At 49.4% G+C, this 12,497-nt stretch overlaps 1 protein-coding gene across 2 annotated transcripts in view; it reads left to right on the forward strand.

The window, feature by feature from the left end:
• The window catches only part of lrrfip1b (leucine rich repeat (in FLII) interacting protein 1b), a 134,017-nt gene that overhangs the window by 78,535 nt on the left and 42,985 nt on the right, over positions 1 to 12,497 (forward strand). The window contains exons 10-14 of one of the 2 annotated variants that reach the window (XM_070876229.1): positions 3,662 to 3,718; positions 4,794 to 4,871; positions 9,368 to 9,403; positions 9,969 to 10,094; positions 11,412 to 11,483. In XM_070876229.1, coding sequence (XP_070732330.1) covers positions 3,662 to 3,718; positions 4,794 to 4,871; positions 9,368 to 9,403; positions 9,969 to 10,094; positions 11,412 to 11,483 — 369 coding nt within the window. The remainder of the gene's footprint in view (positions 1 to 3,661; positions 3,719 to 4,793; positions 4,872 to 9,367; positions 9,404 to 9,968; positions 10,095 to 11,411; positions 11,484 to 12,497) is intronic. The other variant, XM_070876230.1, reaches the window with a different exon arrangement.

Below are 12,497 nucleotides of genomic sequence, written 5' to 3' on the forward strand. Positions count from 1 at the left end.
TGATAGGTCCAAGTCAGCATGGATTTGTGAAAGGGAAATCATGCTTGACAAATCTTCTGGAATTTTTTGAGGATGTTTCCAGTAGAGTGGACAAGGGAGAACCAGTTGATGTGGTATATTTGGACTTTCAGAAGGCTTTCGACAAGGTCCCACACAAGAGATTAATGTGCAAAGTTAAAGCACATGGGATTGGGGGTAGTGTGCTGACATGGATTGAGAACTGGTTGTCAGACAGGAAGCAAAGAGTAGGAGTAAATGGGGACTTTTCAGAATGGCAGGCAGTGACTAGTGGGGTACCGCAAGGTTCTGTGCTGGGGCCCCAGCTGTTTACACTGTACATTAATGATTTAGACGAGGGGATTAAATGTAGTATCTCCAAATTTGCGGATGACACTAAGTTGGGTGGCAGTGTGAGCTGCAAGGAGGATTCTATGAGGCTGCAGAGCGACTTGGATAGGTTAGGTGAGTGGGCAAATGCATGGCAGATGAAGTATAATGTGGATAAATGTGAGGTTATCCACTTTGGTGGTAAAAACAGAGAGACAGACTATTATCTGAATGGTGACAGATTAGGAAAAGGGCAGGTGCAAAGAGACCTGGGTGTCATGGTACATCAGTCATTGAAGGTTGGCATGCAGGTACAGCAGGCGGTTAAGAAAGCAAATGGCATGTTGGCCTTCATAGCGAGGGGATTTGATTACAAGGGCAGGGAGGTGTTGCTACAATTGTACAGGGCCTTGGTGAGGCCACACCTGGAGTATTGTGTACAGTTTTGGTCTCCTAACCTGAGGAAGGACATTCTTGCTATTGAGGGAGTGCAGCGAAGGTTCACCAGACTGATTCCCGGGATGGCGGGACTGACCTATCAAGAAAGACTGGATCAACTGGGCTTGTATTCACTGGAGTTCAGAAGAATGAGAGGGGACCTCATAGAAACGTTTAAAATTCTGACGGGTTTGGACAGGTTGGATGCAGGAAGAATGTTCCCAATGTTGGGGAAGTCCAGAACCAGGGGACACAGTCTAAGGATAAGGGGGAAGCCATTTAGGACCGAGATGAGGAGGAATTTCTTCACCCAGAGAGTGGTGAACCTGTGGAATTCTCTACCACAGAAAGTTGTTGAGGCCAATTCACTAAATATATTCAAAAAGGAGTTAGATGAAGTCCTTACTACTAGGGGAATCAAGGGGTATGGAGAGAAAGCAGGAATGGGGTACTGAAGTTGCATGTTCAGCCATGAACTCATTGAATGGCGGTGCAGGCTAGAAGGGCCGAATGGCCTACTCCTGCACCTATTTTCTATGTTTCTATGTTTCTAGAGCTGTGGAGGCTGGATCAGTCGGAGATAGACAGAATGATTATGGGAAGTGGACAGAGAAGGGGACATATGGCCAGATGGCCTGCTGCTGCTCTTATTTCTTATGTTCTTATGTTGTCAACCTGAGAGTGGCACAGAGGCTGCATGCATAACATGACATCATTCATATATTATAATGAAATAACGTTACATTACTTTAACACTGCTTAACATATTACTCACGTGACGCAAGCGAGGGATTTCCCTCACCGCGGGTGGCCGGCCGAGTGTGGACCCCGAGTGCTGCCGCCCATTCCTCTAATTCCGTGAGCGGAGTTAGCTGGGCAGGGCCTCCTCCGGTTTGCCTACGCTTGGACCTATTCTTCGCTAACTTCTTCTGCAAACGTGAAAAGAGCATAGCATAAGCTGATTGATGATATGATATCATGGAAAGACAGCAGTCGTCAACATTATATGTTAATAGGGTTTTTATCCACAATTGATGCACGGTTATAACAAAGATCGTGTTTCGGAGCTAATGCTTGACAAAAACATCTCTCTCCACTACAATCACCATTGAACTCAGTAATGACAGGAGCTAATGTCCCAAAGTGTCCCAGGGCAGACAGTGAGCAAAGGCAGCTCTCCCCCAGTCCATGCTGGGTCACTGTGTAAGTGACAGCAGCCAGAGAGACTTAAAAAGGGTGCAGGTTCATAGCCCTGTCCAGATCTTAACAGGGAATATATGTAATATATATGTAAGAATAACAAGCTTATATTCAATCCAGGAGATTTATAATTATAATTTGCATCATTACAATATAAAATCTATACTTACTCTTGCAGAAGCAATCAGGTTGTTCCAGCGCTTCCAGCACTGGACGGATCCCCTCCCTCATGGGATGCCGACATATCAACGTCAGCGATCTCGTTCCAAATTTTTCTGTCAGCCCAGGGTGGAGGTTTCCCATGCCCACCCCGGGTTAATTGGGCCCACCGGGAGTGCACCTCCTGGATGAGGGCCTCATTTGCCCTCCTCCTACCCCCTCTTGCACACTGTTTTCTGAAGAAGACATTTTTGTCAAAGTTTCTCTTTCTCTCCTCTGTGACTCTGCTTTCCTCTCCTCTCTCTATCCTCTCTTCCTCCCCCTCCCTTTACCTTCTGCGCATGTGTGGATGGCCCCATACCTCCCGAAACACAGGAAAACCTGTTTACCAAAAAGAATTCCGTGCGCAGAAGGCCGTTGCTAGGGAAGCTTTGCCTTCCACACGCTGGGCTATCGCTGAGCTGAAAGTCGCGATCCCAAAAATGGGCGATGTTCCAGCGATCATGAAGGCTGACACATCGCCAAGGCTGGAACATCGCCTATTTTTTGGGCCCCAGCGATCTAAGTGGAAAGTCTAGCCCCAAGACATTGCAAGGCTAATAAAATAAGGCAACAGACACCCTGGTGTGAATAGCGAACTCCTGTTGTTTGTGGTGAATGGGTTTGTTTTCAACAGGAGGAGGCCATTCAGCCCCTCGAGCCTGTTCTGCCAGTCAATTAGATCATGGCTAATATCTTTCTTCACTCGATTTTTTCACCTTAGCTCCATAGCCCTTACCCAACAAAAATCAATTGATCTCTGTCTTGAGAGCCCCGATTGTCCCCCAGCACCCACAGACTTTTGGTCCCACTAGTCTTTGTGTGGAAAAGTGCTTCCTGATTTCACTCTTGAAGGGCCTAGTTGTAATTTAAAGATTATCATCCTTTGTTCTGGATTTCCCCACCAGAGGAAATAATTTCTCAGTATTTATCCTATCGAATTCTTTTAACATTTTAAATACCTCAATCAGATCATGCCTTAATCTTCTGTACTCAAAGGAATACAAGCCTAGTCTATGCAACCTGTTGTTGTAATTTAACCCTTTTAACCCCGGTATAATTCTGGTGAATCGGCACTGCACCCCCTCCAGGGCCAATATATCCTTCCTGGGGTGCGGTGCTCCAGATGGGGTCTAACCAGAGCTCTGTACAACTGAAGCATAACTTCTATTCCCTTGTATTTCAGTCTCCTTGAGATAAATATTCCATAAGCCTTTCTGAGTGCTTTTTACTCCTCTACGTTCCTAACTTCTCAACATTTAGAAAATTCTCCAGTTTATCTTTCTTGGGTCCAAAGAGTCAGTGATTCGTCTCCCTGCGCTTGCTGAGCATTGTGTGGGTCTGTGCACTGTGCTGTGAAGTGGTCTCTAAACACTGCCTCCCCCCGCCTCACCGATCGGTCTCTGCATGGCTACACCACGTGTCCATCATTCGCCGATGCCTTTGCCGTGCCGCTGCCATCAGTTATCTTTATCTCACTCTTATTTCGTTCTTCCAGATGTCTGCCTACGACGGGAGTGGGAACCGCCGGTACAGTACTTCCAGCTCTCGTGCAGTAAGGCTCAGTCTCCGTCTCTCTCTCTCTCTCCCTCCTACAGTCACTGCTGTCCTCTGCTGATTCTAGCGTTGTCCCCAGCTCCAGCCTCGGAAAATGAGGCCGTTTTTTTCTGCATGGCACAAGGGCCACATGAAACCAGGTCCCAGTCCTAGCTTGGAGTCTGTGGTGTTGGTATGAGTGCCCTGGATTCCCCCACCCCTCCCTCCCGCCCCCCGCCACTCCCCCAACCCTCACCAGTGTGAGTGGTATACATGCAGAGCACTCACAGCCAACTTATACTGAACCTCTGTGGCCTCACTGCTCCCTAGCTCTGTAACCTCCTCCAACCCTACAACCCTCCAAGATCTCTGTGCTCCTCCAATTCTGGCCTCTTGAACACCCCAATTTTAATTGCTCCACCATTGGTAGACGTGCCTTCAGCTGTCAAGTCACTAACCTCTGAAATTTCCTCCCTAAACCTCTCCACCTCTGTCTCCTTCTTTGAGATGTTCATTAAAACCTACCTCTTTGACCAAGCATTTGGTCATCTGCCCCAATATGTGACTTGGTGTCAAATTGTGTTTGATACTCGCTCCTGTAAAGGGCCTCGTGATGTTTTGTTACAGTAAAGGCACTAAACACTATCGGGGCAAGGGCCGTGGCATAGGGTTGGGGGAGGGACCACGGCAAAGGGTCGGAGGTTGGGGGGGTGGGGGGGTGCGCGGCGAAGGGTCAGGGGAGAGGCTGCATGAGTTCAGACCCAGGACCTCGGCAGTGCCTACCGATTTTGTCCGCGATTCGATGGCAGACCCTCAAGTACAGCTCACCCGGTTTTCTCACTGGCGTTTGGTCAGTCCCGAATCAGGCCCTTAGCAGGGCCTTTAGGGAGGTGGAGCATGTTTGTGTTGATGGGTGGCCAGAGAGAGTTGGATCCCAAACACTGGGGTGTGGAAATCTCTCAATGAAACTATCGATGTTTGAGGGACATCACATGCTGTATGCTTGATGGCACATTGTCACTATATTCAAGCACTGTTATAAGGTGCTCCTATACACTGTCAGTCTAATCCTCTCTCTTTTTCCGCTCACCCAGCCCTCAGAATACAACTGTTTTCTTGGCTCCGGCTCCCGCACCTCGTCCCGCGCGAGCTCGGCTCATGCAAGTCCAGTGGTGAGGACGCTATTACTTGCTCTGTACTGTTGTGCATATCTGCTTTTTCCCCTCTTCCTCCTCCTCCTCTCCTTCCTCCTCGTCTCCTTCTCGACCTCAACAGAAACCTTCACTAGGTGAAGATTACCGGTAACAGTTCTACAAATCCAGTTGTGAACTCACATCCTGCTGCAGCCTGATTGGAAGCATTGACTCCACCACCTGGGCCAGTCTTGATCCCGAAATATTGGTGTTGTGTTACCCTGTCGCAGATTCTCTCAGTCCAGTTGACAAATGTTGGATTTAAAAACAAAAGTAATGTAAGCATGTGGGAAATTGAACCATTTTGTGCACACATCATGTTATATCTTGGACTGGGCACAAGGTGGACCCATATCTCAATTACATTGCTTTATGTCTGAGTTTGACAAAGCCCCTCCCTCTAGTATATTAACTCTCCCATCGAAGCACCTGAGCTACAATACTGGTAGGTGCAGGTCTGTCACTGTAACATTGGAGTACAGTGCTGGGGGGGCACAGGTCTGTCACTAACATTGGGGTACAGTAATGGTGGGTACAGGTTTGTCACTGTATAACACTGGGGTTCAGTACTAGTGGGTACAAGTTTATCACTGTAACACTGGGGTACAGTATTAGTGGGTGCAGGTCTGTCACTGTATAACATTGGGGTACAGTACTGGTAGGTACAGGTCTGTCACTGTATAACATGGGTACAGTACTGGTGGGTACAGGTCAGTCATTGTATAACACTGAGGTACAGTACTGGTGGGTACAGGTCTGTCACTGTATAACACTGGGGTACAGTACTGGTGTGTACAGGTCTGTCACTGTATAACACTGGGGTACAGTGCTGGTGGATACAGGTCTGTCACTGTATAACACTGGGGTACAATACTGGTGTGTACAGGTCTGTCACTGTATAACACTGGGGTACAGTACTGGTGGATACAGGTCTGTCACTGTATAACACTGGGGTACAATACTGGTGTGTACAGGTCTGTCACTGTATAACACTGGGGTACAGTACTGGTGTGTACAGGTCTGTCACTGTATAAAACTGGGGTACAGTACTGGTGGGCACAGGTCTGTCACTGGTGGTGGGAGTAATTTGGTTCAAGGTTTTGGTTTTGGTATCACACAACAGTAAATTGTGTTGGATTAACTGTGCTTTGCTGTTTGCATATTGAAAGCAATAAGTCAGTTATCCCAGTGACCACATTGTGTATGATCTCATTATATTGTACTTTGTTGTGCTTCTGCGAGTTTCACACTGCTGGGTCTGGTTCGATGGGCACTGACTCTCACTGGAGACGGATTCATGGGCACTGACATCAAGGGGGTCTGGTTTGAAGGGCACTGGCCTCAAGGGGGTCTGGTTTGAAGGGCACTGACATCAAGGGGGTCTGGTTTGAAGGGCACTGGCCTCAAGGGGGTCTGGTTTGATGGGCACTGACCTCACTGGGTCAGGTTCGATGGGCACTGACCTCACTGGATCTGGTTCAATGGGCACTGACCTCACTGGGTCTGATTCAATGGGCCCTGACCTCATGGGTCTGATTCAATGGGCACTGACCTCACTGGGTCTGATTCCATGGGCACTGACCTCACTGGGTCTAATTAGATGGGCACTGACCTCACTGGATCTGGTTCAATGGGTACTGACCTCACTGGGTCTGATTCCATGGGCACTGACCTCACTGGGTCTAATTAGATGGGCACTGACCTCACTGGATCTGATTCAATGAGTACTGACCTCACTGGGTCTAATTAGATGGGCACTGACCTCACTGGATCTGGTTCAATGGGTACTGATCTCACTGGGTCTGGTTCAATGGGCCCTGACCTCACTGGGTCTGATTCCATGGGCACTGACCTCACTGGCTCTGATTCAATGGGCACTGACCTCACTGGGTCTGGTTCAATGGGCACTGACCTCACTGCGTCTGGTTCAATGGGCACTGACCTCTCTGGGTCTGGTTCAATGGGCACTGACCTCACTGGGTCTGGTTCAATGGGCACTGACCTCACTGGGTCTGGTTCAATGGGCACTGACCTCACTAACTCTTGTTCAATTTGCACTGATCTCACTGGGTCTGGTTCCATGGGCACTGACCTCACTGGGTCTGGTTCAATGGGCAATGACCTCACTGGGTCTGATTCAATGGGCACTGACCTCTCTGGGTCTGATTCCATGGGCACTGACCTCTCTGGGTCTGGTTCCATGGGCACTGACCTCACTGGGTCTGATTCAGTGGGCACTGACCTCACTGGGTCTGATTCCATGGGCACTGACCTCACTGGGTCTGGTTCAATAGGCACTGACCTTACTGGGTCTGATTCCATGGGCACTGACCTCACTGGGTCTGGTTCAAAAGGCACTGACCTCACTGGCTCTAATTCAATGGGCACTGACCTCACTGGGTCTGGTTCAATGGGCACTGACCTCACTGGCTCTGATTCAATGGGCACTGACCTCACTGGCTCTGATTCAATGGGCACTGACCTCACTGGGTCTGATTCAATGGGCACTGACCTCATGGGTCTGATTCAATGGGCACTGACCTCACTGGGTCTGATTCAATGGGCACTGACCTCACTGGGTCTGATTCAATGGGCACTGACCTCACTGCGTCTGGTTCCATGGGCACTGACCTCACTGGGTCTGGTTCAATGGGCACTGACCTCACTGGGTCTGATTCAATGGGCACTGTCCTCTCTGGGTCTGATTCAATCGGCACTGACCTCACTGGGTCTGATTCGATGGGCACTGACCTCACTGGGTCTGGTTCAATGGGCACTGACCTCACTGGCTCTGATTCAATGAGCACTGAACTCACTGGGTCTGATTCAATGGGCACTGACCTCACTGCGTCTGGTTCCATGGGCACTGACCTCACTGGGTCTGGTTCAATGGGCACTGACCTCACTGGGTCTGATTCAATGGGCACTGACCTCTCTGGGTCAGAATTAAATGGGCACTGACCTCACTGGGTCTGATTCAATGGGCACTGACCTCTCTGGGTCTGGTTCCATGGGCACTGACCTCACTGGGTCTGGTTCCATGGCCCCTGACCTCACTGGATCTGATTCAATGGGCACTGACCTCTCTGGGTCTAATTCAATGGGCACTGACCTCACTGGGTCTGATTCAATGGGCACTGACCTCACTGGCTCTGATTCAATGGGCACTGACCTCACTGGCTCTGATTCAATGGGCACTGACCTCACTGGCTCTGATTCAATGGGCACTGACCTCACTGGCTCTGATTCAATGGGCACTGACCTCACTGGGTCTGATTCAATGGGCACTGACCTCACTGGGTCTGATTCAATGGGCACTGACCTCACTGGGTCTGATTCAATGGGCACTGACCTCACTGGGTCTGGTTCAATGGGCCCTGACCTCACTGGGTCTGATTCAATGGGCACTGACCTCACTGGGTCTGATTAGATGGGCACTGACCTCTCTGGGTCTGATTCAATGGGCACTGAACTCACTGGGTCTAATTAGATGAGCACTGACCTCACTGGGTCTGACTCAATGGGCACTGACCTCACTGCGTCTGGTTCCATGGGCACTGACCTCACTGGGTCTGATTCAATGGGCACTGACCTCTCTGGGTCTGATTCAATGGGCACTGACCTCACTGGCTCTGATTCCATGGGCACTGACCTCTCTGGGTCTGATTCAATGGGCACTGACCTCACTGGCTCTGATTCCATGGGCACTGACCTCACTGGGTCTGGTTCAATGAGCACTGACCTCACTGGGTCTGATTCAATGGGCACTGACCTCACTGCGTCTGATTCAATGGGCACTGACCTCACTGGGTCTGATTCAATGGGCACTGACCTCACTGGGTCTGATTCCATGGGCACAGACCTCACTGGGTCTGGTTCAATGGGCACTGACCTCACTGGGTCTGATTCAATGGGCACTGACCTCACTGGGTCTGATTCCATGGGCACTGACCTCACTGGGTCTGGTTCAATGGGCACTGACCTTACTGGGTCTCATTCCATTGGCATTGACCTCACTGGGTCTGGTTCAATGGGCACTGACCTCACTGGCTATGATTCAATGGGCACTGACCCCACTGGGTCTGATTCAATGGGCACTGACCTCACTGGGTCTGATTCAATGTGTACTGACCTCACTGGGTCTGATTCAATGGGCACTGACCTCACTGGGTCTGGTTCAATGAGCACTGACCTCACTGGGTCTGATTCAATGGGCACTGAGCTCACTGCGTCTGATTCAATGGGCACTGACCTCACTGGCTCTGATTCAATGGGCACTGACCTCACTGGGTCTGGTTCCATGGGCACTGACCTCACTGGGTCTGGTTCAATGGGCACTGACCTCACTGGGTCTGATTCCATGGGCACTGACCTCACTGGGCTCAGTTCAGTTCTCAGGCGCATGTTATTTGAGGGTGTCAGCTATCGATGGCGGTTGTGATTCTAAACTCCTCTCCCTTCTCTCCTCCCTGCAGGTGGAAGAAAGGTTGGAGAAAGATTTTACAGAAAAGGTGAGGAACTTGCCACAAGTTTTCTCCCCTCGACGGTCTGTTGCCGGGTGCAGTTTCAAGCCGCTGGCACAGTCCACGGTACAGAGGACAAAGCTCCCTCGGCACTGTCCCATCAAACACTCCTAGGGCAGGTACAGCACGGGTTAGATACATAGTCAAGCTCCCTGTGGGCTATGGCTCTTACAAACATACGAACAATGACGGACAGGTAAAGACCATCTGGCCCATCGAGCATGTCTTCTGTGGACGTAATAACTTGCTGGGAAGGGGAAAGTGAGTGATGTCCAAAGGACATGAGTTGCACAGTACCATCGATCTCCTAGTTCCGTCACTAATTTACAACACCCCTTTTCAATTTGACATTCAGTTATTGTCTAATTGGCATTGGTTTTGGTCGTCCCTCTCCAGTTGGAGCTGTTCTTGCCTGCTGGAAGCTGAATTCCAGGGGCCGCAAATGTGGCACGGTGGCCAGTAGTGATTAACAGGTTGAGACATCAGTCCTGGGCTGCAGTACAATCTTCGGTCCGTGTGAGTACTTGGCTAATTGGCATGCTTTTTGTTTCAGGGATCCCGAGCAGCCTCGAGCCTCTCTGCTGCTACGCTTGCCTCCCTGGGGGGCACCTCATCGAGGCGAGGCAGTGGGGACACCACCACCTCGATGGACACTGAAGGCTCCATTCGAGAGATCAAGGTAGGAAGAATTTGGGATGGTGCAGGGAAGTGCGAGGTCGGGGCGGGGGGGAGTGTCATTTCAAGGATTGTGCTCCCTGTGGGGGAGCCTCACTTGCCGGGAATACAGATTGAAAATTTACTGGCAAATGCCCAAATTTCCGAAACATACCTTCAGTGGGAGAGGAAGGGGTGTCAGTCTGGAGGTGATGCTCCCGCTGGGATTGCCGACCCCTCATGTACTCCTGTGGTGTCAGCTCATGGATTCTGGGAAAGGCCTGTATCTGGGTGTAGAATTTCATTTTCATCATTCTTATCTCCCTACAGTGCTGCCACCATGTGCCTCTGTCTCTCTTCCTCGGCGTATCTGTCCTTCTCTGTCTCTCATACTCACTGTCTTTGCCTCTCTTTCTTTCTTTCTACTTTTTTCTCTTTCTCGCTCTGGGTCTGCCCTCTGTCTCTCGTCCTGTCTTTTTTAAAATCTTTCTCTCTCTCTTTGTTTCTCTTCTTTTTCCTGTCTCTGTTTCTGTATTTCTATCCCCCTACCTCCCGCTTTCTGTCTCTCTTCCCTCTTTTTTCTCCATCTTTCTCTGTCTACCTTTTTCTCTGGCTCTCCTCTCCCTTTTCCCTACTCTCTTTTTGCCTCTTTCTCTGTCTCTCCCGTTTTCTCCCTCTGCCACCATCCTCTCTGTCTTACTCTGACCATCTGCCATTCTCTGTTACTGTCTCTTGTCATTCCTTTTCCTCTTGCTATCTCTGTCTCTTCTTTCTCTCTGTCTCTCTTTCTTTCTCTCCTTTTATCCCACTCTGCTTGTCTCTTTGTCTCTTTCTCACACTCTGTCTCTGTCATTCTCTTTCTGACTCTCTATCACCGTGACTTTATATCTCTGTTTGTCTCCCACTTTCCCTTCTTTGTCTTTATTCCTCCCTCTCTATCTCTATCTCTTTCTATCCAACTGCCTCTGACTCTTGTCTGTTTGTCTCTCTGTCTCTGTCATTCTCTCTCTGTCTCTGTCTGTCATTCTGTCTCTCTCTCACTATTTCTCTACTTTCCCTCCCACTTTCTCTTACTTCTCTTTCTCCCCTGCTAACTCTTTCGCTCTGTTTCTGTCATTATCTTTCTCTCTGTCTTCTTTGGACCTTTATTCATCTGTTTTTCTGTCTTTCTCGCAGCCTCTGTCTCTATCTCTCGCTCACCCTCTTTTCTGTCTTACTGTCTGTCTCTCTCTCTCTCTCTCCCTCTCTCTTTTTTACCCCTCTGTCTCTCTGCCTCTGTCTGTCTCACCATTTCTCTCTGTTTTTCTCTCTCTATTCACTCTGCTGTCTGATTCTCCCCCAGGAAATCTTTGAGCTAAAGGACCAGATACAGGATGTAGAAGGAAAATACATGGAGGGGCTGAAGAAGCTGCAGGTATCCGGTTTGGGAATGAGTGTGAGCCCCTACCCCAGTGGTCCTTAGCTGGCTAGGTGCAGACATAGTGCTAACCAGCAGGGGTCTGGTCCATCTAATCCCGTTCTATCCGATACGCCTCTCACTAACAGCATGGACGGGGCCGAATGCTTTACGTTTCTATTCATTCTGGCATGACCCAAACTCTAACCAGTTCTTCCAATGTGCTCATTCCCCTTCACATGCAAAGCTTGTTTTACAGATTCCGAACTCCTCCCTCTCCCGCTTACTCTCCCTCTCCCGCTTTCTCTCTCTCTCCCGCTCTCTCTCTCTCTCTCTCTCTCCCGCTCTCTCTCTCTCCCGCTCTCTCTCTCTCCCGCTCTCTCTCTCCCCCGCTCTCTCCCATTCCCGCTCTCTCTATACCGCACTCTCTCTATCCCGTACTTTCTCTCTATCCTGCTCTCTCTTCTGGGGTGGTCCGAGCAAATTGGAAAATCGCAAATGTAACGCCCCTATTTAAAAAAGGAGGCAGACAAAAAGCAGGAAATCATAGACCACTTAGTCTAACATCTGTCATTTGGAAAATGCTGGAGTCCATTATTAAGGAAGCAGTAGCGGGACATTTGGAAAAGCATGATTCAATCAAGCAGAGTCAGCATGGTGTTATGAAAGGGAAATTTGCTGGAGTTCTTTGAGGATGTAACGAGCAGAGTGGATAAGGAGGAACCAGTGGATGTGGTGTATTTGGATTTCCAGAAGGCATTCGATAAGATGCCACATAAGAGGTTACTGCACAAGATAAAAGTTCACGAGGTTGGGGCTAATATATTAGCATGGATAGAGGATTGACGAACTAACAGAAAACAGATAGTCAGGATAAATGGGTCATTTTCTGGTTGGCAAACAGCGACTAGTGGGGTGCCGCAGGGATCGGTGCTGGGTCCTCAACTATTTACAATCTATATTAATGACTTGGATGAAGGGACTGAGTGTAATGTAGCCAAGTTTGCTGATGATACAAAAATGGAAAGCAAA

Source organism: Pristiophorus japonicus, chromosome 3, assembly GCF_044704955.1.
Source record: "Pristiophorus japonicus isolate sPriJap1 chromosome 3, sPriJap1.hap1, whole genome shotgun sequence".
Classification (NCBI taxonomy): domain Eukaryota; kingdom Metazoa; phylum Chordata; class Chondrichthyes; family Pristiophoridae; genus Pristiophorus; species Pristiophorus japonicus.